The sequence below is a fragment of the Palaemon carinicauda genome, chromosome 38 (genome assembly GCF_036898095.1).
Source record: "Palaemon carinicauda isolate YSFRI2023 chromosome 38, ASM3689809v2, whole genome shotgun sequence".
Taxonomy (NCBI): domain Eukaryota; kingdom Metazoa; phylum Arthropoda; class Malacostraca; order Decapoda; family Palaemonidae; genus Palaemon; species Palaemon carinicauda.
In genome coordinates this window covers 22,359,751-22,387,250 of record NC_090762.1, presented here as the reverse complement: position 1 = coordinate 22,387,250, position 27,500 = coordinate 22,359,751, and the positions used below count along the sequence as shown (strand labels likewise).

The 27,500-nt window shown below is 34.3% G+C and overlaps 1 protein-coding gene across 2 annotated transcripts in view; it reads left to right on the top strand.

Annotated features, from left to right (window-relative positions):
• Window positions 1-27,500, top strand: part of LOC137630455 (uncharacterized) — a 105,847-nt gene that overhangs the window by 75,152 nt on the left and 3,195 nt on the right. For both annotated transcript variants that reach the window (XM_068361934.1, XM_068361933.1), the window contains exons 3-4: window positions 19,132-19,209; window positions 20,729-20,794. In XM_068361934.1, coding sequence (XP_068218035.1) covers window positions 19,132-19,209; window positions 20,729-20,794 — 144 coding nt within the window. The remainder of the gene's footprint in view (window positions 1-19,131; window positions 19,210-20,728; window positions 20,795-27,500) is intronic.

Below are 27,500 nucleotides of genomic sequence, written 5' to 3'. Positions count from 1 at the left end.
AGTCAAGTAAAACCTTTCAAGAATGAGAAAAAGGGAAGCATTTAAAACAATTATTCGTCCATTAATATCCGCAACACACTTGGGGTGTCCTATAAAGTTTGATAAAGTTAAATTATCTAAAACAATTGAACAATAAGAACTAGAAAATACAAAAGAAATTGATCAACAAATTGCAAATTGTAACCGTAACATAAGAAATTATGTAACTGTTTTTGTTAGTTATTTTAAATGTTCCGCCTTGACCTGTAAACAGAACTGCAGGCGACTGTTTGAGATGTTGATTGAAGATGACCTCCTCCTCCCCCTCCCCCATTCCTTTATGGTCAGCCTCGAGGCGCTGTCACTTGAAGGACAAGAGGAGAAGGCGGGGGAGGAACAAGGGCTTGGAGGAAGGAAACAGGGAAATTGAATGAGGTGCGGAGTGACCAGATTGTAGAGTAATGGGGTGAAATGCGATTTGATAAGCAATAGTTTTCATTTTTGATATTTTTATCATTTTGGTGAACATTTTCTTTAATCCCATTTAGAAGATTTTTAGGAAATGTTCTTTTATTAATTATACCATTTATGTAATGCCCACATTACACCGATAGATGTATACTGACGGCAATACTGCATATACTGTATGTATATATATATATATATATATATATATATATATATATATATATATATATATATATATATATATATATATATATATATATATACTGTATATATTTATATATATACATATATATATGTATATATATATACATATATATATGTATATATATATATATATATATATATATATATATATATATATATATATATATATGTGTGTATGTGTGTGTGTGTGTATACATATAGATGGGAAACGAGATTTACTGCTCCATGTCTCTTTTTGGCTCAGAATAGGACCAGTCTAATCCGAACTCGCAAAAGGAATGCTTACCTCCTTAACAGATATAACATGAAATATGCACATAAAGGTCTACCCACCTCCAAGTGAACTGGCAGCATTGCGGAAATTGCAATTGCATAATTACAATTTAAAGCAAATAAAAAAAACGGCTTTCATGGTAAATACACTTTGCTTTGAGGTCTGTATGATCAGTCAACAAAGCAAATTCGTAATGAGAGTTTGAGAGTTCATTAGAAAGGGTTTCCAGGATTTTCTCTTCATCTTATTTACTTCATCAACTGTGACACAGGCCTCGCTGTGACCCTACCTTTTCGCTCGACGATGACTGCTATATATTCTATGGGATCGGAGGATTTTAATAATGTTGGCCTTATGTCTGCTCAGGTGCTTGACCAAAGTGCGCTAAAGTGTTGTAAAGAAAACTCAGTTTTGCTAAGGTATTGTAGGGAAAACTCAGTTTTGCTACTAAGTTATTAAAAAAAAAACTCGGTTTAGTTAGGGTATTGTAGGGAAAACTCAGTTTTGCTGCTAAGTTATTGGAAGGAAAACTTAGTTTTGCTAAGATGTTGTAGGGAAAACTCAGTTTTGCTAAGATGTTGTAGGGAAAACTCAGTTTTGCTAGGTTATTGGAAGGAAAACTCAGTTTTGCTAAGATGTTGTAAGGAAAACTCACAATTTTGCTAAGGTGTTGTAAGGAAAACTCACAATTTTGCTAAGGTGTTGTAAGGAAAACTCAGTTTTGCTATGGTATTGTCGGGAAAACTCATTTTCACTAAGTTGTAAGGAAAACTGTTTTGTTAAGGTATTGTAGGGAAAACTCAGTTTTGCTAAGTTATTGGAAGGAAAACTCAGTTTTGCTAAATGTTGTAGGGAAAACTCACAATTTTGCTGAGGTGTTGTAAGGAAAACTCAGTTTTGCTAAGGTATTGTCGGGAAAACTCATTTTCACTAAGTTGTAAGGAAAACTGTTTTGTTAAGGTATTGTAGGGAAAACTCAGTTTTGCTAAGTTATTGGAAGGAAAACTCAGTTTTGCTAAGATGTTGTATGGAAAACTCACAATTTTGCTGAGGTGTTGTAAGGAAAACTCAGTTTTGCTAAGGTATTGTGAGGAAAACTCAGTTTCACTAAGTTGTAAGGAAAACTGTTTTGTTAAGGTATTGTAGGAAAACTCAGTTTTGCTAAGTTATTGGAAGGAAAACTCAGCTTTGCTAAGATGTTGTAAGGAAAACTCACAATTTTGCTAAGGTGTTGTAAGGAAAACTCAGTTTTGCTAAGATGTTGTAGGGAAAACTCCGTTTCGCTAAGTTGTAAGGAAAACTGTTTTGCTAAGGCATTGTAGGGAAAACTCAGTTTTGCTGTTAAGTTATTAAAAGAAAAACTCTGTTTTGCTAGGGTATTGTAGGGAAAACTCAGTTTTGCTAAGTTATTGGAAGGAAAACTCAGTTTTGCTAAGATGTTGTAGGGAAAACTCAGTTTTGCTAAGTTATTGGAAGGAAATCTCAGTTTTCCTAAGATGTTGTAAGGAAAACTCACAATTTTGCTAAGGTGTTGTAAGGAAAACTCAGTTTTGCTAAGGTATTGTTGGGAAAACTCAGTTTCACTAAGTTGTAAGGAAAACTGTTTTGTTAAGGTTTTGTAGGGAAAACTCAGTTTTGCTAAGTTATTGGAAGGAAAACTCAGTTTTGCTAAGATGTTGTATGGAAAACTCACAATTTTGCTGAGGTGTTGTAAGGAAAACTCAGTTTTGCTAAGGTATTGTGGGGAAAACTCAGTTTCACTAAATTGTAAGGAAAACGGTTTTGTTAAGGTATTGTAGGGGAAAACTCAGTTTGCTAAGTTATTGGAAGGAAAACTCAGTTTTGCTAAGATGTTGTAAGGAAAACTCACAATTTTGCTAAGGTGTTGTAAGGAAAACTCAGTTTTGCTAAGATGTTGTAGGGAAAAGTTAGTTTCGCTAAGTTGTAAGGAAAACTGTTTTGCTAAGGTATTGTAGGGAAAACTCAGTTTTGCTAAGTTATTGGAAGGAAAACTCAGTTTTGCTAAGGTATTGTAGGGAAAACTCAGTTTTGCTGCTAAGTTGTTGGAAGGAAAACTCAGTTTTGCTAAAATGTTGTAGGGTAGTCTTAGTTTTGCTAAGTTGTTGGAAGGGAAAACTAAATTTTGCTAAGGTGTTGGAGGGAAAGCTCACAGTTTTGCTAAGGTGTTGGAAGGAAAACTCAATTTGCTAAGGTGTTGGAGGGAAAGCTCACAGTTTTGCTAAGGTGTTGGAGGGAAAGCTCACAGTTTTGCTAAGGTGTTGGAGGGAAAGCTCACAGTTTGTCTAAGGAATTGTAGAAAACTTACAGCTTTTGTTTCTAGTAGTAACGAAATAAATGTGGTTTTTTCGTGTTTTTGTTTCCAGTAATGATTATTTTCTTCTGAATTCAGTGGTAAAAGTTAATATATTGAGGATAGTTTATTCATTTATTCATTTTAAAAGTACATAAATTTTACTGTGTTTGATTGAAGATGGACATTTATCATAATGATAGAATAGTGGTTTCTTTATTTCTTTTACTTAGCTTCCTATACAAAATATGAATATTTTTCCAGTTTACTTTTATGAGGACCAACTTATTTTTTCATATATATTTTCTGAACTAAAATATTCCTTTGTAAAAATTAACTTATAATGAAATCGAATAGAAAGTGAAGAAAATAAGCGATATTAAATAGGGTACACTTTTATTTATATCAACTATGATGGAAAAACACAATTATATTTTGAAAATTTGATTTTATGCCTAGAAATTAACATATGAATTACATTCTCTGCCTGAAGCTAATGCATTAACATATTCAACAAGTAAAAACGAACACCAAGTTTAATTGTTTCTTGTTTTTCCATTTTAAGTCCAACATTAATGCTGAATTAGCTTGTTAATATTTGCCACCAACTATTTTTTCTCGAAGCTCCCTAAACTAAAGCCATACTGGTCGAACAGGGGAAGAACAACCAATGCTTAATCAGGGTTGGGATACACACACCCACACACACACACACACACACACACACACACACACACACACACACACACACACACATATATATATATATATATATAATCTGTAAAATGTGTATAAGTGTATATAAATGTACGCATATATATGCATACTTATACACATAAACACACACACACACACACACACACACACATATATATATATATATATATATATATATATATATATATATATATATTTATACACATGCGTGTATATATATATATATATATATATATATATATATATATATATATATATATATATATATATATATTTATATATACATATATATATATATATACACATGCGTGTATATATATATATATATATATATATATATATATATATATATATATATATATATGTTTATATATACATATATATATATATATATATTTATATATACATATATATATATATATATATATATATATATATATATATATATATATATATATATATATATATATATATACACACCTATATATATATATATATATATATATATATATATATATATATATATATATATATATATATATATATATATATATATACATATACATACATTGATAATTAGAGGAAATCGTAAATCAATCCGACTTTGAAATCTCCCGCCAGCATCATGCATCAAGAGATTGAGCATACAAAATATCCCAAAATTAAAGTTCCCATCCACGTGCCCCCCCCCCCTTCCCCCCCCCCCCACCCCCCGCGAACAATAGAACCTGTGATGATGACTCTGAAGAGGGTGCGATGAGATGCAATTAGGTCGGTGGAACAAAGAAGGGACTTAATGTGTTTCGCCCTTAAGAGTACATAGGAAATCATTAGCAAAGGCGAGCTTGGACGCCTATAATTAAACTGCCCCCTGGTCGAACGTCAAGGATGCTTGATTGACTGCCTGTGTGGAGGTGGGGGTGGGGGATCTTATCACTGATGTCCTGGTGACAGGTGACGTCAGCGAAGATTGTGGGTGGCTGGAGTGGCGAGTATGCGTTTGCGTGCTTGTAGGTGTGGGTGGGTTGATGGTTGCATTTTTATGTGGGTAAGTGGGGGGACGGTACGTTCTCGTGTGGATTAATTGGGTGCGTTCTCTTGTGGTGGTTGTGGGCGGCCATGCAGGTGGAGGCTTATTTTGTAGGTGGGTAGGTTCTTAATGACAAAACTTATTCAACTTTCTATAGATTACCTCTTCAAATAACTCTTTTTATAAATTGCCATGCAACGCCCCTCAACAATATTAACTTTCTTCTTCTTTGTCTACATCCTTTCCCATTCTATACGGGGTCGATGTTTCTGGTCAGCTTTCTTCATCTAACTTTAATGTAAAGAAAAATTCCCCAAAATATAAAATACATATAGATACCCAATTATTCTCCTTGGGGAATTGGAAGAAACCTAACGGGCTCAAATACTCTATCGACAGGCTATGTCACCAGGGCTCGAAATCCTTACCTCATACTTGCAACTTTATTCCTCTTTAAACTATTTATACATTGCTTTTGTCTAATTAATTATTTTCCGGAATAATTAAACGTTAACACAACAACCTGTTTACGAGGTCCAATTCTTTCCTTTTCAATAAATGACTCCATCAAAGGAAAATGGGAAATAATCTTCTCATTTTGCTCTCTTGCACTATCTATCCCACTAGGGCCCTATGCTTCTTAGATAAACCTTTCCCCCTGTTTACATTAGGAAAGCATTTGAAGGTAATTCCAAGGTCTTATAATTTAAAGGAATTGGGTATATCTTATGTTCCATTACATTACCTAAGTTAGCGTTTATGAGAAAAAGATTTTGTAATAGATTTTGGAAAATACAGAATTTCACCTTTCTGGCTGATATATGGATGATTATTTTTTCTTTGTTTCGAAAAAAAAAAAAACAAATTACTACTTTCACTAACGCGTTTAAAGGCTGAGCTGTAGACGAATCAAAAGTTCTCTCCTACACCTTCACAGAGGACTATTCAGTACCTCGTCGAACCCACCTTATATACTTTGCGCTACTCACCCCCTATTTTCACGGCCTTTTGCGCTTCCTAGATACCAAGAATCTTCATTTCTCGTTTTCCTTCCGTCTGGCCTTCTTCTTCTCTTACCGTCTAGTATTTTTTGAACAGTACACTTTTAATTAACACGTCTATTGTTTTCATATGACCAAACTTAACTTCAAAGCGCTTATCTATCTTTTCACTCTTACTAAGATTATATATATGTATATATATATATATATATATATATATATATATAAATATATATATATATATATATATATATATATATATAATATATATTTATACAGTATATATATATATTATATATATATATATATATATATATATATATATATTATACAGTATATATATATATATATATATTTATACAGTATATATATATATATATATATATATATATATATATATATATATATATATAATATATGTGTATATATATATGTATATATATATATATATATATATATATATATATATATATATATGAGGTTAATAACACCCGACAATCCTTTCGTGTGTGTATATTATATATATATATATATATATATATATATATATATATATATATATATATATATATATATATATATATATTATATATATGTGTATATTTGAGGTTAATACCACTGACGAGCCTTTGGCAGGGACGGGACAGGAGATAATCCCACCTTTATACATGGCCTTTAAAGATGAGGGATAAAAATTGATTGGCAAAGAGGACATAACGAAAAAAGATGGAAGGAATTAAGATTATGGAAAGATCCACTGAAGATAAAGATAGGAGATGGGGAGGGGTGGGGTGGGGTGAGCTAAGGTAGGGAGATGAAGATATCCGAATATCATCTGATCAATCAAATAATCAGTTTGTAATGCTAGTTTATTTGAGATTGACTGGCGTTGATAACCCTGATGATTGTGACGCCGAATAATTTTGACAGAGTTGACTAATCCGTTTTTGACAGTGTCATAGCCTTGCTAAAATCGAAAATTTTGCGAAGGGTATGTATCACCCGTCATTGGTTGTTTGTTTGAGAGCAATTTTACATTGGGTATGACCCAAGGAGGAATCTCTAACATTTTGGATAAAGTACATCAAAGTACAAGTACGTAGCAATACTTTGAAAATAGTAATGTTAAGTAATTAACAAATATTTTGTTAGTTTACTTTTTGTTTATGAACAGCATTACACAAAAACTACAGAACCAATTTCAACACTTGATGGGCATGTGGTGTATGACCCAAGGACAAATCCATTAGATGTTGAAGAAAGTACACCAAAGTACAAGTACGCAGTGGAGTTAAGAGCAAAATAAGACTGCGTGGCGTCGCGAAGGCATGGTCTCTACTAAGAGTCCCTCTGATTTCTTAATGTGTTTCAGTTTATCATATTTAATTCTCTAGTTCTTTTAATGGACGATATATTGGCCCTTTTTAGACGAGACCCGATGAAGAATATCCTTTTAGGATAGCTTACTTTAAGAACTATAAAAGGTAATTGAAATCGCCATTTATGTGATATTCAATTACATTAAAACTGGTTAACTGGAAAGTCTTTTGAAAGTGTGGTTTTCGTAATTACACGGGCTCTTACGTCAAATGTGACAGCAATGTATTTTTTACCATCGTTTTTTTTTTTTTACTTCATTTCTAAATCTTAAAGTTCTATAATGCCACTGAAGATTTTTTTGGTTTCATTACTTTGCTGGGTTACTTTGCTGCATTTTGTGACCCCCCCCCCCCCCTCTCTCTCTCTCTCTCTCTCTCTCTCTCTCTCTCTCCTCTCTCTCTCTCTCTCCTCTCTCTCTCTCTCCTCTCTCTTTGGAATTCATCTACACGTTCTGGCTCCGTCAACGTATTAATCTTCGTCCGCATGCGGGTTGAAAATTTCGTCTATCTTCGGCTGAGTTCTTCACTTACCGACCCATATCTAATTTTTGTCTATCCATTATTGATTACATTATTTTTTTTTTTACTTTGCCTCGTAATTCCTCACGCGATAATATCGATTTCCCTTCAGTAATATCTAGATCGAGATGAATTGTATTACCACTGCTCAGGGATGAAATGTATTCCCCTTGTTTATTTTTTAGCGGGAATGCATTAACGCAGTGGAAAGGGTTTTTGTACCGCCATGATCAGCAAAGCTGTACTAGTCAGGGCTACCCATACTAGATTACTTTTCAGTGAGCCATCAGACGAAAATCTCCCACCATCATCAATCTGCAGTGGCCAGCGTGGTGATGAAAACTGGCCAAACCCCAGACACGAATAAGGACATGTCTGAAGCCTTTGTCCTGCAGTAGACAAGAAATTATAGCATTTTGTTGTTGTTGTTGTTGTTGTTTGTAGAAGATTAGTACTTTCGGTTTCTAGTTTCCCAATAATTATGTAAACATTTTCATTCAGTTTTACCCTACATTCGTATCCCTTGGGATATTATTCAGTAGAGAGAGAGAGAGAGAGAGAGAGAGAGGAGAGAGAGAGAGAGAGAGAGAGAGAGAGGAGAGAGATTTTAGATATATGAAATTGTGTATCACGTAATATTGGGCATTTCAGTAGACTAATGACTGACTAGCGTAAATATTTAGTAGTTTTTGTAATATTGCCTAGTGCAATCTCGTATTTCTCGCATGCAATGTTGATCAAAGGCAATAAATCTTCTTGCAATTTAATTTGCAAATGGGTTGTTGAAACTGGAATAATATTGTTTGCCTTTATTTTTTTTTACTTGTTTCCATTTTAACTACTTTAAAAATAAGCTCTTAAATAAGACCTCTCTCTCTCTCACTCTCTCTCTCTCTCTCTCTCTCTCTCTCTCTCTCTCTCTCTCTCCTCTCTCTCTCTCTCTCTATATATATATAGTATTCATTTATTATTCATTTTCCACTTTTTTATCAATTATCACATTAACGTCTCCGTACTTTCCTACACGCAACACTCTCTCTCTCTCTCTCTCTCTATCTCTCTCTCTCTCTCTCTCTCTCTCTCTCATATAATACACACACACACACACCATATATATATATATATGTATATATATATATATATATATATATATATATATTATATATATATATATATATATATACTATATATATATATATATATATATATATATATATATATGTGGAATTTAAATATACGAAAAGCTCTCAAGCAAGCGATTTCTTCCTCTAACTTATTTTGCAATCATATGCCATAGTCATCATTACTCTGAAACTATATTTGATTTGCTCTGATATAATCATAAAATACAAACAAACAAGGTGACTAAAATATTAATGGAATAAATAAATTTGTAAAAGGAATATCAGTTTAATGATAGGGAGGAATTTTTTTTTAAATGAAAAAAATTATGTTGAAATTTACCGTCAAATACAGTCCGTTGCTACGACGTTTTTACAATAGTCTTTGCTCTTATGGTACAGTTAATATACCAGGCTGGTTAATGAACGACAGTTTAACTTTTATTCACTGTTAATGAAAGCGAAAGCGGCAGTTCAACCTTTACATTTGCAACACCAATTTTTTATGCAAATAACTAAAACTCCCCAAACACATTGCAGTCGATAAATAAAAGGTTGAAATTTTACGAAATGATCAAGTTCACAATGAAATTTCTAACAAATTAGAATTAAATTCTTGAGAGTTGATAATGAAATTATTTGTATCCATGATTAAATTCTTGCGAGTTAATAATGAAAATACCGGGCACTGATATTAGAATTACAAACATTTAATACTTGAAATAATGTTATTTTACTTATGAAATCATATACTTGATAATGAATTTATTGAGCTATTAATAAAGTTGTTTATTGAATGTAATTAAATTGTTACAGTTGATGAATGAATGTAACTAAATTATTACAGTTGATAAATGAATGCAATTAAATTATTACAGTTGATGATGAATGTAATTAAATTGTTACAGTTGATTATAATATAATGATCAATTTAAAGTTCCCATAAACACCAACACTAAAGCGAAATAAAAAAAAAACTTGAATTTTAAAGTAATCAATGAGAAAATATCAGAAGTGTTATAAGTGTTATTACCAGTAAATAAAAGTCCTCTTGTACGTATACCATTTTTGGGGAATGGAAGTTTTTCTTCTTTTTCTTCTTTTTAGCCAAATATTTACTGTGGACCCTCGAGTAGAGACGATGAAATGGAAACGTGGTCATCCTTAAAAGTGTTTGTCAACATCAAGCTACGAGAGATGTGTGATCCTCTCTCTCTCTCTCTCTCTCTCTCTCTCTCTCTCTCTCCTCTCTCTCTCTCTCTCACTCTCTCTCTCTCTCCATTTGGTAGCGTTGAGCTCTGATGTTTATCTGTCGCTCTTAACATTTGGTGTCGAGCTTTGAAGCCAAACACTTAGAGCAAATCTTTCTCTCTCTCTCTCTCTCTCTCTCTCTCTCTCTCTCTCTCTCTCTCTCTCTCTCTCTCTCTCTCTCTCCTGGGAGTAGCATTAGGTATAAGGACCTCATTTGAAGTGGCACTGTGACGAATGAACTTATTTTTTGGATGAAGGAATATTTTTCAAGAGTTTTTATGCAAGGCATTTTATCGTATTAGTGTCTTGTATTTGATTTCCAGTAATTTTAGGCTTGATTGATCTTTTATTATTTTTTTTTTATCTTTTCATTTTTTAAGAATAATTTTCCCCGTGCTGCCTTTTACCTATTTGATTAACTTCTTCCCTCTACTGTTTATTCAGAAATCTTCTTCTGTAGATATTGTTCTTCTTTTAGAACAGCTTCACCCTCAAGGATAAGATGCAAGATAACAGCTCCTAAACGGCCAAATGATTGGATTCCCCTCCTTCGCAATCACATGGTTCTAGTCCTTGCCGAATTCTCCCTCTTCGGATGACAAATCAAGGGTCCCGAAGACAGTCGCTCATTTGTAATCGGATGTCTTTAGGACGTATTAACAATTTCCACTCGCTTATTTTGCCCTTGTCCTTGCCCTTCGAAGAATCAGGTCATCTGAAAAGAGAACGCTGTCCACCGATGCCTATTCAGGGTATGGAAATGGGATATTCATTTGTAATCACGGAACCTTCTCTGTCTCATCGTGAAGTGGACCAAGAGGAATGGAAAGTCAGTATTAGGATGAGGGACTTATCGTAGAATTTTGTGAAAATTGTGAAAGCCAGACCAATTATCATAAGCTGAACTGAGAAACGATTTTTTTTTTTTAAATGTTGTAAATGTTTTTTTAAGGACAATATCATCCCCACAGATATGATTTTGGAAAATTACCTTTATATTCACCTGTAGCATTTTTTAATGTTATAATTATTTTTTTCTAGAGGGAATATCATCCCCACAGAATATGATTTTGAAAAATTACCTTAATATTCACCTACACCAAGATCCAGTTCAAGATTATTGTAGGCAATATCAGTTAAAAAAGAGAAGAGAGAATATTTTATTACAGATGATAAAGATAGCTTTCAGATCTCCCTGGACAATTCTATCCTGTTCGTAATACTAGGCAGGCAGTTAATTCTAATAGCCAGGTCTTTTCCATCATGAGGCTCAATACTACACAGTATTTTAGAAGTTTTATCCAGCTGTTACCAAGTTGTGGAATGATCTTCCTAATCGGGTAGTTGAATCAGTAGAACTTCAAAAGTTCAAAGTTTGAGCAAATGTTTTTATGTTGACCAGGCTGACATGAGTCATTTTATAGTTAAATATGACATATCTGTTTTTAACGTTGTTAATAGTTATAGAGGACATATCTGTTTTGACGCTGTTACTGATTTTAGGATGATATATTGATAATTTATTCTCATTTATTTATTTCCTTATTTCCTTTCCTCACTGGGCTATTTTTCCCTGTTGGAGCCCTTGGCCTTATACCATCTTGCTTTTCCAACTAGGGTTGTAGCTTGGCTAGTAATAATAATAGTAATAGTTTCGAAAGCATTATTGCAAATCTGGTGCAGCAAATCTAACCAATAATAAATTACTTTCTGCATCGTGAGTCATTCTCATCCAATTTGCATCTATGGCTTTATTCTCAGTTCCAGTCTCTCTCTCTCTCTCTCTCTCTCTCTCTCTCTCTCTCTCTCTCTCTCTCTCTCTCTCTCTCTCTCTCTCTCAAGCAGGCAATATGCTAATTTTTCAGACCCCTTGCTAGGTATACTATTTGGCATTTCACATTCTACTCTGTGCTGCTCACAATCCCAGGATTAACTTCAGTCTCTACGAATTGCCTAAAATATATCAACCTCTTGACATCACAGAGCTGCATTTATATAGAATATTTGACTTCATTTGATGGGGGACAAATCACATTTTATTGCCCTATACACTAACGAGAATGTTCATCAAAAATAGAAAATTTAATTATGGCTAGATTAAAAGTTATCAAATGATTCTATTTATTATAAAAATTGTATATTTGCCCACCATTGTCTGTGTTGTCTAAAATTATATGAAATTAGTTTATCAATTTATAATTCTGGCTCAGCTTATTGCCTCGGATTGGCCTGCCTGAAATAAATAACTGAAGTAATCTTGACACGCACCCATATATATATATATATATATATATATATATATATATATATATATATATATATATATATATATATGTGTGTGTGTGTGTGTGTGTGTGTGTGTGTATGTATATATATATATATACACAGTATATATATATATAAGTGTATATATATATATATATATATATATATATATATATATATATATATATATATATATGTATATATGTACATATATATATGTATATATGTACATATATATATATAATATATATATATATTATATATATATATCTATAATATATACTATATATACTATATATATATATACTATATATATAAATATATATATATATATATATATGAAACTCATGAATACTTCATTTTTTCCTTTGAAACAGAAGCCAATAAGCAAATAGAAAAACCTTGAAGTAATATGGGAAAAGTTAATATCCTCAACAAAACTAATGATACAATAGATGGCTAATTCCAAAACAATTTCTCTACCGTAACCTGACGCCTGGCCTTCAAGAGAATTTATTTACAAACGCTAAAGCTTATGAGTAGAGTAATATACGTAGCGTGTGGATATTTGCCCTTTCCCGCCTGCCATGTTTATTCGGATACTAATGCTGGTGTATTTTAAGCATATTGTGTTTTTAAAGTGAGAACCTCACTGGGATAGACATAAAAGGGTAATTTTGCGATGAAGTGTTATGGAAATATTTGCCTAAATAACAGGTTGAACTGCCTTTGTGTTGGTGTTGTGTACGAATTTTTACCGGTGTGTTAATTTCTTTTTATGCAATTTTTCCTGTATAGTATAATTACTTAAATCCAAAATAATCTATTATATGATTTTATTACTGTTAGAGGCGATCCCGTAATCAATCATAAGGTAAAGTATGTAAAATGTAACTGCTTATTGATAAGATATGCAAAATAATGATGATTTTTGCAATTTTTTTTATATAGTAACAACAGAAGCAATCGTAAGACAAACGTTATGAATTTTTTTACCTCAAATAATATTACCATGATATTAATGATAATTTTTTACCCCAAATTACAATAAACTGTTTAAATGCATACTGGTAAATAAATGCCTTCAAATGTCAAAAAGAAAAACCTTATAGAAATTCTTCGAAACCATTCTCGCTACAATCTTGACCAGACTTTTAACAGCACCTCCATGCAAGAGGATATTCTTGGCAGGAGTTCTCTCTGCTCTTGCGACACTAATGAGAGGGTTATTGAAGATAACGAGATAAAGAGGCTGTCCTCATTTTACCTTTTCGAGAAGACCCTGAGGATTTGTTTCCCTTGCTTCGGAGCGTAAAGGGTGCATGGACCTTTCTTTTAATGTGGTGAATGAACCTTGGACTTGCGTGATTTTTTTTCTTCCATCCAAATCTCTTTTTCCGAATTTAGTGACCATGCACGTTGCAACGCCAGGTTTCATAAAAGAGCCCAATCTATCTGCTTAAGTACGAGATCATACAAAAATGACGGGTAAATATTAAGATATACACACACAGATTCAACTCTTCCCACCCCCTCCCCCTTTCTTAAATACAACCCCTCTCACCAGGGTATAACTATTCCCCTCTCCCCCTACCCAAGGGACGGGGAGAGACTGAGTAGTTATACATCTAAGTGTGACTGGAAAGAAATATGAATATATTATATATGTAGCTAGGCACTTGCTCGTTATTATATAGGGGAGATGCTCTAGAATTTTGTACTTAGTTTATTGGACGTCTTACTCTTGTAACTTGTATCTTTATTATATAGGGGAGATGCTCTAGAATTTTGTACTGAGTTTATTGGACGTCTTACTCTTGTAACTTGTATCTTTATTATATAGGGGAGATGCTCTAGAATTTTGTACTGAGTTTATTGGACGTGTTACTCTTGTAACTTGTATCTTTATTATATAGGGGAGATGCTCTAGAATTTTGTACTGAGTTTATTGGACGTGTTACTCTTGTAACTTGTATCTTTATTATATAGGGGAGATGCTCTAGAATTTTGTACTGAGTTTATTGGACGTCTTACTCTTGTAACTTGTATCTTTATTATATAGGGGAGATGCTCTAGAATTTTGTACTGAGTTTATTGGACGTGTTACTCTTGTAACTTGTATCTTTATTATATAGGGGAGATGCTCTAGAATTTTGTACTGAGTTTATTGGACGTGTTACTCTTGTAACTTGTATCTTTATTATATAGGGGAGATGCTCTAGAATTTTGTACTGAGTTTTATTGGACGTGTTACTCTTGTAACTTGTATCTTTATTATCTAGGGGAGATGCTCTGAATTTGTACTGAGTTTATTGGACGTCTTACTCTTGTAACTTGTATCTTTATTATATAGGGGAGATGGTCTAGAATTTTGTACTGAGTTTATTGGACGTGTTACTCTTGTAACTTGTATCTTTATTATATAGGAGGAGATGCTCTAGAATTTCATACTTAATTTATTGGGCGTCTTACTCTTGTGACTTGTATAACTTCGTGTTATTCGTCTTATAAGTATATTGAACCTTACCCCTTCTGTTCTGCTTTTGAAATATTATAACCTAACTTTCCGTTATAATTCTAATAAAGTTATGAATTACTCCTTATGATTGATATATTCTTTGTGAATATTTATAACCAATTTTATTATATGCTTTTATTTTGTTCATCTATGTTCCCAATTTTCAACTGGGCTCCACAAGGCACTAGAAGAGTTGTAAGACCCAGTCCTACATGGCTGAGGACTATGATGCGTGAAGGGGGAGATGATGAGTGGATTTGGTATTGATTTAAAAACTGAAGATTGCGAAATCTAACTGAGGCCCTTTGCGTCAAGAGGCATAGGAGGAGATGATGATGATGACGTTTCCTCAAAATTTACATCATAAATCGGGTGTCTAGATTACAACGTGTAACATATTCCATCAATTTCCAGATTCATAACAATTATTTTTTTAACAACCAGATATGAAATAAAACAAATGGAAGAAATAAAATGGTTTCCAAGTTTTTTTTTTTTTTTTTTTTTTTTTTTTTTTTTTTTTTTTTTTTTTTTTTTTTGGGGGGGGGGGGAGGACGAGATTCGCGCATTTGGAAAGTAATTTGTCTGCAGAAAAATATGGAATGTCGTAATTTCCACGTCGGATATTAAACAATCGTTGCACCTGCTTTCATCGTCGTTTCTATAACCAACAATGGGAAATATACTTGATGTATTGAAAGATATGATTATAAACTTTTACTGCATGTTAGGGGGAAACTGGAATACGAATAACCTATGCTTGTGAAGGTAACCCAAACAGTTATGCTTATGGAGTAAAACGCAACCTAGTCACTTATTTTATCATCTCTGTTTCATTACTCTTGAATTTAATTGCAAACTGTCCGTAATTTTCAGAATAGCTAAAAACAACAACAACAACAACAAATACAGTTGCTTCCTAGTCTACTGCAGGACAAAAACCTAAGACACGTCTTTATCCATGTCTTGGGTTTGGCAGTTTTCATCACCACGCTGCCCACTGAGGATGGTGATGGTGAAAGACTTTATTCTGATCGCTTACAACAAACCAACTTAGTATGGGTGTCCTTGAATAATACAGCTTTGCTGATCATGCCGTTACACAAACCCATTCACCACGTGATGGAACCCTTACTCAGAAAGGGTAGAATAGTTAAACCTCCTCTTAATCTAAAATGTTCCTTCCATCATTTTCAAGACAAAGGATCAAGATGAACTTCACAGTAACTTTTGGGGAAAGTCAAGTAGCGGTGTTAAAGGATCCTTAGATATTGGAAACTTCAAGAATAGTGTAGGCGTTTCCTGAAAACCAGTGGCTCTGAAGGATCCTAATAAGGGCCCAAAGTCTAAGGAATTCAAAACTATAATGTCTTCGATAAGACCCGGAAACAAATCAAAAGTTGACCTTAGATCAAGTTTTCTGGAAGCAAAAGCGATACTTAGTGTCGAACTTTTGTTAGCGAATGTCGTTTTCATTTACGCCTTTAGAGAGAGAGAGAGGAGAGAGAGAGAGAGAGAGAGAGAGAGAGAGAGAGAGAGAGAGAGAGATTTGTTTTAGATATCAAAACACAAGCGCTGCGTAGTCATTGCTTTGCTTCAATGTTTATTAACACAGTGATATGTTTAATCAATAATGCTGTAAACATTTCTTCTTCCTTCTTCTTCTTCTTCTTCTTCTTCTTTTTTTTTTTTTTTTTTTTTTTTTTTTTTTTTTTTTTTTTTTTTGATGAAGATAAAGATAAAATGCCCCTACGGTGCATGATTAATCTGGCGAAAGTCTTTCCTTTATTTTCCTGTTGTATCCGATTACACGAGCAAGAACAGACATACATACGTACATTAGAAACGTGAAAGTTCTTGGTAATACCTTCTGCCTTTTATTTTCCGAAAGAATTCCCCTGATACACCCATGTTTGCATTTGTATGCATAAATACAATATATATATATATATATATAATATATATATATATATATATATATATATATATATATATATATAGTATATATATATATATATATATCTAGTAGATATATATATATATATATATATATATCATCATCATCATCATCATCATCAGCCGTTACTAGTCCACTGCAGAACAAAGGCCTGAGACATGCCTTCCATTGAGTCTGTTTATTGGTCTTTCTATGCCAGTCCCCACTCGCAAACATTCTTAGTTCGTCAATCCATCATCTTCTCTTCCTACCACTGCTTCATTTGCAATCTCTAGGGACCCATTCTGTTATTCTTAATGTCCACCTATTCTCTATCATTCTCATTATATGTCCTGCCCATGTCCATTTTTTTTTTTTTTTTACAAGTGTTAGGATATCCTCTACATCAGTTTGCTCTCGTATCTATGTTGCTCTTTTTCTTTCTCTTAGTGTTATTTCCATCATTATTCTTTCCATAGCTGTTTGAGTTGTAACTAGCTTATGTTTTAAGGCTTTAGTAAGGCTCCAAGTTGCTGATACACAAGTTAATGCTGGCAGGACCACCTCATTAAATATTTTTCTTTTAGAGGAAGTGGCATTTTACTTTCATAATCTCATTGTCTTTACAAAATATCTCCATCCCATGCTTATCATTCTTTAATTTCGGCCTCGTGTCCTGGGGAAGCACATACTGTCTATCTTGAGTATGTATATTCATTAAAAATCTCTATGGACTCGTACTATAACTCTTATTTGTTGTTTCTCTGCATTTTCGTTGAATATGCATCTTAGTTTTATTCATATTCATTTTTATTCTTACATTTTTTATTCAAATCTTCTATCATCGTTTGTAATTCATCCCATGATTCACTAAACACAACTATGTCATCTGCAAATCTAAAGTTGTTGAGGTGTTTCCCATCAATGTTAATTCCTACGTTTTTCCCATCTAGATTTTTAAAAACTTCTAGACATGCTGTGAATAATTTAAAAGAGATGGGGTCTCCCTGTCTAAATCCTTTCTCAATAGAAATTTTCACATCTTTATGTAGTTTTAGGATTGCTGTACTTCCTGTATAGATATCTTCGACTGTTTTTACATAAGAATTTTTTTATTCCTGGTTTTTAAAACTAAAATACCATTGAAGGGACGATGCCGTACTATTTCCCAAATCATATAATTTAAGACATCGTATATACTTCAAAGTTATCTTCATCTAAAACCTTCCAAAATTAACTTATATGAACCAGTTTACTTTATGTTCGTTATAAAAAGCCTACCAACAACCTCAGAAGAGAAAAAAAGGTTGAAGAAAAAGGAGAAAAACTGGTTCATATGCTGTTTCGATTTCATCACGCCTCTTTATTTCCTAACTTTCGAGTAAACCATTGGGCAAAAACGCTGCGAGCCTCATCTTAATTCCCGTGCGTTGGCGTTTGTTTACCTTATTTATGTATATCGTCGGGGATTGGCGTTGACGTTAGCTGACACACCACTTGATGAGCATTTCAATAAAACACTGTCTGAAAATCACGTGGAAAAGATAAAGAGGCGTCAGTCTATTCGAATATCCGTTGCTATAGCATCAAAAGATAAAAGATGGGCTTTCGTATTCTTATCTTATCAGGCTGTTTCAGGCTTACTTTGCCTCACGAGAAGCAACCTATATTTACGATTTCTCTCTCTCTCTCTCTCTCTCTCTCATATTATGTACGCGTTGAAAAACGTCACTTTTACAAAAGAATAAGTGTTGCATAACGTTCAACTAAATAGTATTAACACATATCTAACTATGAAGATTGAAGACTCGACTCTTTAAAAAAGAAAAACTAATTTTCATTTCCTATTCATCACCTAATAATTCTGTGTAAACTCGTACAATTATCTAGAAATAGAAGCTCTAATAATGTTATAAGTTTTCTTTTTGGCAAAACAATAGAATTAAAAATAGCTTTAACTTCACTTTGTTTAGAATTTAATCATCAACTGTTTGAATGATATGGAAGTTTGGAAAAAGCTGTAGAGAAAGTTATATATGAGAAAATCGAGTAATATAGATAATAATTGAAAAGATATACCAAAACCTTACGACAGAACTCCCACCTAATCCATATAATAAAACCTCAAAAGTTAGAAGACTTTAATTTCTTGTTTCAGATGATGACCTTGCCATGCTAGGATTCCTAGGCAGTGTTCCAGGCAGTGTTCCAGGCCGACCTCTCTGCGGTGACAACGGTAAGTTTACTTTCATGACTCTACAGTATCCCTCCCGCCCTTACATTGAAGTAATTTTTGTACATATTCTGTAATTAAAGTCTTGTTTATTTATTGTAGAAGCTCGTATAACTATTTCCTAACTATCTGCCGTTCTTATGCACCCTACAACCTCTACTCTCTCTCTCTCTCTCTCTCCTCTCTCTCTCTCTCTCTCTCTCTCTCTCTCTCTCTCTCTCTCTCTCTCTCTCATACGTCCTACCACCTCTTTTGTTTCGTAATTTTATATCAGATCTCCTTTAGAGCTCCCCCGTCTCTCTCTCTCTCTCTCTCTCTCTCTCTCTCTCTCTCTCTCTCTCTCTCTCTCTCTCTCTCTCTCTCTCAAGTCCTAATACCTCTATTTTGTTCCGTCAATCTAATATCAGATGTCCTTTAGAACTTCCCCCAGAAAACAAGACCAAGAGCCATTCAGATTATAATACTTTTTAACTAACTCTAAAAGAAATATTATCATCTAGGTTATGATAATGATTCAGTACCACACTTCAAACGAAGACCCTCCTTTTCCATTTTAGAATAAATATATATTATATTAATATATTTGTTTACGTGTTTATATATATATATATATATATATATATTATATATATATATATATATATATATAGTATATATATATATTATATATATGTATATAGTATATATATATATATATATGTATATAGTATATATATATATATATATATATATATATATATATATATAAAGTATATATATACAGTATATATATATATATATATATATATATATATATATATATATATAAAGTATTATATACAGTATATATATATATATATATATATATATATATATATGTATATATATATGTATATAGTATATATATATATATTATATATATATGTATATAGTATATATATATATATATATATGTATATAGTATATATATATATATATATATATATATATATATATATATATATATAAAGTATATATATACAGTATATATATATATATATATATATATATATATATATATATATATATATATATATATATATATATATACAGTATATATTTACATATATGAATTTTGCGTTTGTAAATTTATTGAGGTCACTACCTAATTACGGCATATATAAAATTCAAAATCTGTCAAGCCTTTAATTGGTAGTCTTTATCATGCATGTCATTTTCATTGGTGTCAGGAAATAATTTATTCAAAATAGATAATATAATTATGCATATATATATATGTGTATATATATATATATATATATATATATATATAATATATATATATATATATATATATATATATACACGTATGTATACTTTGTATATTTATGTGTGTATTTTGGTATATTCACATATACACATATATGTATATGATTACATATGTGTTTATATATATATATATATATATATATATATATATATATATATATATATATATAATAGAAAGAGGGTGTAATTATTAATCTAATCTATTTACTCATTCCAATGGTCGTCGATGATGCAGGTAGGGACTGCGGCCGCCAAGTGAAGGTAGCAAACATCACCAACAGCCAGCTTAATTATTTGCAAGGTAAGAGTTTTCCCAGTTTCATTTTCACAATTGAATAATTATGGGTTTATTTTTCCCTTTCTCCTTTCGTTATTTTCTATAGATAATATATATTCTTAGTTTTAATACCAAATTCTCTCTGCATTAGGAATATCATAACCTATAGTCAATTCTTTTTAGGGAGGCATATTTGCACCGACTCGCAGGGGTGCCCTTTTAGCTTGGAAAAGTTTCCTGATCGCTGATTGGTTGAACAAGATGACTCTAACCAATCGGCGATCAGGAAACTTTTCCGAGCTAAAAGGGCACCGCTGCGAGTAAGTGCAAATTCGCCTCATTAAAAAAATTGAGTATAGTTTGTATTCATTAATGATGAGTGCATCTACTCAGGATAGGATTTGAACCCATACCTCTGAATGGTACAAGACTAGACAGTCCACTTATCCACTGGGCTAAGATTTGTTATTTTTTATACCGTTTATATCTACTATGCTGAAGCCATCTGAGGTAATCGCATTTATCCCATTTGCTATTACAAAAATAACCCCTATATGTGTTTCCTACGTTTGCGTGGGCCAATTAGTCACATCTTCCATGGATTGCATTAATTTTATTAGTCTTCCACTGTCTTGGGAAAGAGTTCTCTTGCTTGAGGGTACAATCAATCGTACTATTCTGTTTCCTTATTTCCTTTCCTCACTGGGCTTATAGCATCCTGCTTTCCCAACTAGGGTTGTAGATTAGCTAGTAATAATAATAATAATGGCTAAAGTGTACGACATGAGGTGCACTGACGGCACTGAGGAAAATATTCCGGGGAGTTAATAATGCGATCCACAATTTTTTTTTTTTTTTTTTTTTTTTTTTTTTTTTTTTTGAGAAGTGCCACCATCTCATAAAATCCCTCTTGAAACTTAGTAAAACCAAAGCTGCTAAGATTTTTTTTATGACGAATTTGTCCATTTGTTGTTTTCAATTTGAATCTCATCTTGGCAAGTTTAAATATTTATTTTCGATCAACATCAAAGGAGAGTCAATATGAAAAGTAAATCGCCATGTTTGATGCGAGAAAAGTGGACAAAACTCTCCTCTCTCTCTCTCTCTCTCTCTCTCTCTCTCTCTCTCTCTCTCTCTCTCTCTCTCTCTCTCTCTCTCTCTCTCCTCACCCGTGACCTTTTCTGTATTGGAGAACTTATTCGTTCCAGATGAAATTGAAGATGAATGGCTACTCCATACCTTCTTGAACTTCTTCATCACTGAATTGTTAACAAAATAACAAACCATTCTTGTAGCTTCTCTAAGTTAGTATCTACTCGAACTATCTGACTATCTGAATGGAAGAGATACGCTGGGCTGAATAAAAATGAAAAAGCCTAAAACCTAATACCCAAGAATTTGGTGCAAAATTTGCAATTGTTTTATTGGAATTTGCAAATCCTTTCCAATCGTTACGTCATCTACCGCAAATTGCTAAAGATATTCGCGTGATGTCGGATTCTAATTAATATGAGGGGCGTTTTATGCATGGAATAATTTAATTAAATTCATCCAATTAAATTAATCTTTTTGTTGTCATAGCCAGAGTTGTATTCATAAGAATGTTATCAAATGATTTCTCTCTCTCTCTCTCTCTCTCTCTCTCTCTCTCTCTCTCTCTCTCTCTCTCTCTCTCTCTCTCTCTCTCTCTCTCTCTCTCTCTCTCTCTCTTTCCGCAATGAACAGATTAAATACACAATAAAAAAGAAACTAAGAAAAACCTAGACCTGGCTGTAATGCTCTTATATTCATAAATTAAAACATATCACATCATCATTATCAGCCACAACAAAGCTTCAGACATGGTCCGCTCCCGTCTGTTTATGGTCTTTCTAGGCCAGTCTATACCAGCAAATTTTCGTAGTTCGTCAATCCATCGTCTTCTCTTCATTCCCCTGCTTCTTTTGCAATCGCTAGGGGTCCATTCTGTTATTCTTAGTGTCCATCTATTATCTGTTATTCTCATTATATGTCCTGCCCATGTCCATTTCTTGTTCTTACATGTTAGAATATCCTCTGCTTTAGTTTCATCTCGTATCTGTATAGATATCTAATATTATGCCATATATTATTTACATTACGTACAGTTATGAACATTACATTTGCTTTATTATTATTTCGTAGAAGAATAATATTTATTTCCATTTATCTTTTCCCATTACATATACTGTACGACCACTTTTTCATTATGCACCGTGGCAACAATGTAATTAGATGTGTCAACACTGCCTTTCTTTCCGCCATGTGCATATAATAGTCAGTCATTGTTCAGTGGTCACTGTATCGACAAGTATGGGCCTGCTCCCCGCTGCTTGTCACATTTATGTCCGTTTGTCTCTATTATACGGGATTTTAAAGAACCTACTGGTCTAAATTGTCACCCTCCATTACATTTATTACATGGATGTATGTGGCAGTACCACACACATGGCGCAGTGAGTAGGATACTTCCAGGCAAAACTTCGTCTTGGCAACAAGTCTTGCTCAGCAACCATACATGTTCATGAGGATATCCAGACTCCCCTCCTCTCTCGTGAACATTGCCGAGCCCTTGCCATAGTGTCACCGGACTTCCCGAAGCCTATCCTCAAGGTAACACATGTCAACAGATGCGCTCAGTTTCCTGCCTCCGCTATGACGTCACCTGCAGCTATTAAGGACTATTTTCTTCGGCACTTCAGCGACGTCCTCATATCCAAGAAGGATCTACAAACCCAGCCACTAAAGAAAATGACAGGCTCTCCAATGAGGATTCACCTGAAACCTGGCGCTACACCCTTCGCTGTCCATACGCCCAGGCCCATTCCGTTTGCTCTCAGAGATCAAGTGAAAGAAGAACTTGACTCCTTGGTGCAACAAGGAATCATCAGACCAGCAGGCGACGAACCCTCTGAATGGTGCCATCCCATGGTCTTGGTACCCAAGGACAAAGGTGTGCGCATCACTGTGGATCACACCCATCTAAATTCTCAATTAGCCCGCCCTACACACCCATCACCAACGCCCCATGATGCTGTCCGCAATATCTCTCCTACTGCGAAGTACTTCACCACAGCGGATGCCCTGCATGGCTATTGGCAAATGGAGTTGGCAGAAGAGGACCGCCACCTGACTACATTTATAACTCCGTACGGAAGATTCCAGCACTGTCGTGGGCCAATGGGATTTTCAGCAACAGGTGATGCATACTGCCTCCGTGGAGATATGGCACTACAAGGTGTTCCCAACTGTGTGAAAGTTGTAGATGATATCCTCCTTTCCGACGAGGATCTCCCTTCCCACCTACAACACGTGCACCAGATGCTGACCAGATGCCGTCAATATGGCATAACCCTCAACAAGGACAAGTTCACTGTAGCCGCCCCTAAAGTTAACTTTTGCGGTTATGTCTTATCATCCGATGGTATTGCAGCAGACCCTGACAAGGTATCAGCTATACGGGACTTTCCTACACCGTCTAACGTGACAGATGTCAGGTCGTTTATGGGTCTTGTCAATCAACTTGCCGACTTCACTCCAGACATTGCAGCAGCAGCACAGCCCCTACGCCCACTTATGAGCCCCAAACGCTCATTCGTCTGGACGCCTGACCATGAGCGAGCATTTAAGAAAGTCAAGACAGCTCTGACTTCACCTCCTGTCCTAGCACCCTTCAATCCTGCCTCGCCTGTAGTTCTACAAACAGATGCCTCACGCCTATATGGTCTCGGTTATGCCCTACTTCAAGATAACGGCAGAGGTCAGATGCGTCTCGTCCAGTGTGGCTCTCGTTTCCTTACGGATACTGAGACTCGTTACGCCACCATAGAGCTGGAGCTACTTGCAGTCACTTGGGCTATAGCTAAGTGCCGCCTCTACTTGTCCGGACTTCAGCATTTCACCTTAATGACTGATCATCGTCCCTTGATACCGATTCTCAATCACTACACTCTGGATGCTATTGAGAATCCACGCCTTCAACGTCTCAAGATGAAAGTGGCCCCCTACATCTTCACTACAGTATGGCGCGCAGGGAAACAACTTTGCATACCAGACGCCCTGTCTCGCTCCCCAACCAGTTGCCCCACACCTGAAGATGAAGAAGAATGCACTACTTCGACTGCACATGTCAGGCGTATCGTTACCAGCACCGCCACTTCTACTGACGACCAGGCAACAGGACCCATCATCGAAGAGGATAAGTCTCTACAAGAAATCCGCATGGCCGCATCTCAGGATCAAGATTACAGTCGTCTCGTTCACTACGTATCCAATGGCTTTCCCACCAACCGCTATAATCTCCACGCTTCCGCCCTCCCGTATTGGAAGTTGCGGGACAACCTTTACGCGGATGGAGAGTTGGTATTGTACGGACCCCGGATTGTCATCCCTGCAGCCCTCCGTCGACGCACCTTGGATCGACTCCACGACAGCCACCGAGGGATTGAAGCTACTCGACGTCGTGCAATGCAGACAGTATTCTGGCCATTATACGGGATTTTAAAGAACCTACTGGTCTAAATTGTCACCCTCCATTACATTTATTACATGGATGTATGTGGCAGTACCACACACAGTATCCTTATTGTTTTTTTTTCTGTCTCTTTGTTAATGCCATCATTATTTTATCCATAGCTCTTTAAATTGTAACTAGCTTAGATTCTAAGGCTTTAGTAGAGCTCCAAGTTTCTAATGCATAAGTTAATACTGGTAAGACCATCTCATTGAATACTTTTCCTTTTAGAGAAAGTGGCATTTTAATTTCCATAATCATATTTTATTCACCAAAAGCTCTCCATCCCACGTTTATCCTTCATTTTATCCTGTCTCACTTTCTTTTCCTATCTCCTAGAACTTTAGAATTATTCATCTTCCTCTCCTCTTACCTCCTGGCATTTTAGAATTATACACATTCTTCCACACTTACCCAAAGAACACTTTATAATTAAACGCATTTCTCTCCCCCTACCACCTAAAATTACACATTCATCGCTTACTAGCACTTTAAAATTATACACCTTCCTATACTGTTACCATTTGACACTAGAACTATACTCGTACATCCTTATTCACCTGCTACCTCTTAACACTTCATAATTATACACCTTCCTTTCCTTTACCACTTAGCAATTTAGAATTGCAAACCTTCTCTCCTTTACCACTTAGCAATTTACAATTTCAAACCTTCTTCTCCTTTTCCACTTGGCAATTTAGAATTTCAAACCTTCCTCTCCTTTACCATTTAGCAGTTTAGAATGTCCAACCTTCCTTTCCTTTACCACTTAGCAATTAAGAATTTCAAACCTTGCTTTCCTTTACCACTTGGCAATTTAGAATTTCAAACCTTCCTTTCCTTTACCACTTGGCAATTAAGAATTTCAAACCTTGCTTTCCTTTACCACTTGGCAATTAAGAATTTCAAACCTTCCTCTCCTTTACCACTTGGCAATTTAGAATTTCAAACCTTCCTTTCCTTTACCACTTAGCAATTAAGAATTTCAAACTTTCCTCTCCTTTACCACTTGGCAATTTAGAATTTCAAACCTTCCTTTCCTTTACCACTTAGCAATTAAGAATTTAAAACCTTCCTCTCCTTTACCATTTAGCAGTTTAGAATTTCCAACCTTCCTTTCCTTTACCACTTGGCAATTTAGAATTTCAAACCTTCCTCTCCTTTACCACTTAGGAATTTAGAATTTCAAACTTGCCTGTCCTCCTAGTTCTTAGTGCTTTACAATTATGCATATTCCTCTTCTGCCTCCTCTCACATAAGAATCATACACCTTCAACTCCTCTTACATCTACATCTTCAACTCCTCTTACATCTTAACATATTGGAATTATACGCCATTCTCTCCTACCTCATAGTACTTTATAATGATAAATTTTCAGGATTAAACACCTCTTTTCACAAACATATTTTTTATCCATTCTGTCCACACATCCAAACTATCACAAAATACTCTAACCTTTGACCTTTCCCTTCTGCATATCTTCTCATTTTTCAATCCCCTCAGGTCTTCTTGTTCCGTAAACCTTTCTTTTTCTTTCTTTCTTTCACATTGAACACCCCTGGTTTACTTTCGTTAAGGAGATTTGGTTCAACAAACCTCTCTTATACATTTCTTTTTGTCTTTAATGGGCAATACTGAATGTCTTGTCAATCTTTTGCTTACATTGCTCTACTTTCCTTGTTTCTATTTTATGACAACATATTTCTCATCCTGCTATGATGAATTATATTTACACAGATACGAATATAAATAAATTCCTTCCATTTTTCGACCATCCATACTATAATTCATTATTTCATTTACTTTCATTACTGTGCTCTTGCTTACATTTCCTCTCAACCATTTCTTCCTGCAGACACTTTCAATGTCTCACCAGCCTCTGCAGTTTCTCTTCACTGTCCTTAATTCGCTGAATATCATCTGCAAACATTAACCACTCTATATCTCATCCATAGCTTATTTTGTTATCCCATAATTTTGCACCCACATCCACTATTTATTGTTGACCTCAAGAGGTCCTTCCATAAAGATATTGTACAGCCATGGGACCATATCTCAGCTTTGTCTCTGAGGTCCTTCCATGAAGCTATTGTACAGCCATGGGACCATATCTCAGCTTTGTCTCTGAGATCCTTCCATAAAGCTATTGTACAGCCATGGGACCATATCTCAGCTTTGTCTCTGAGATCCTTCCATAA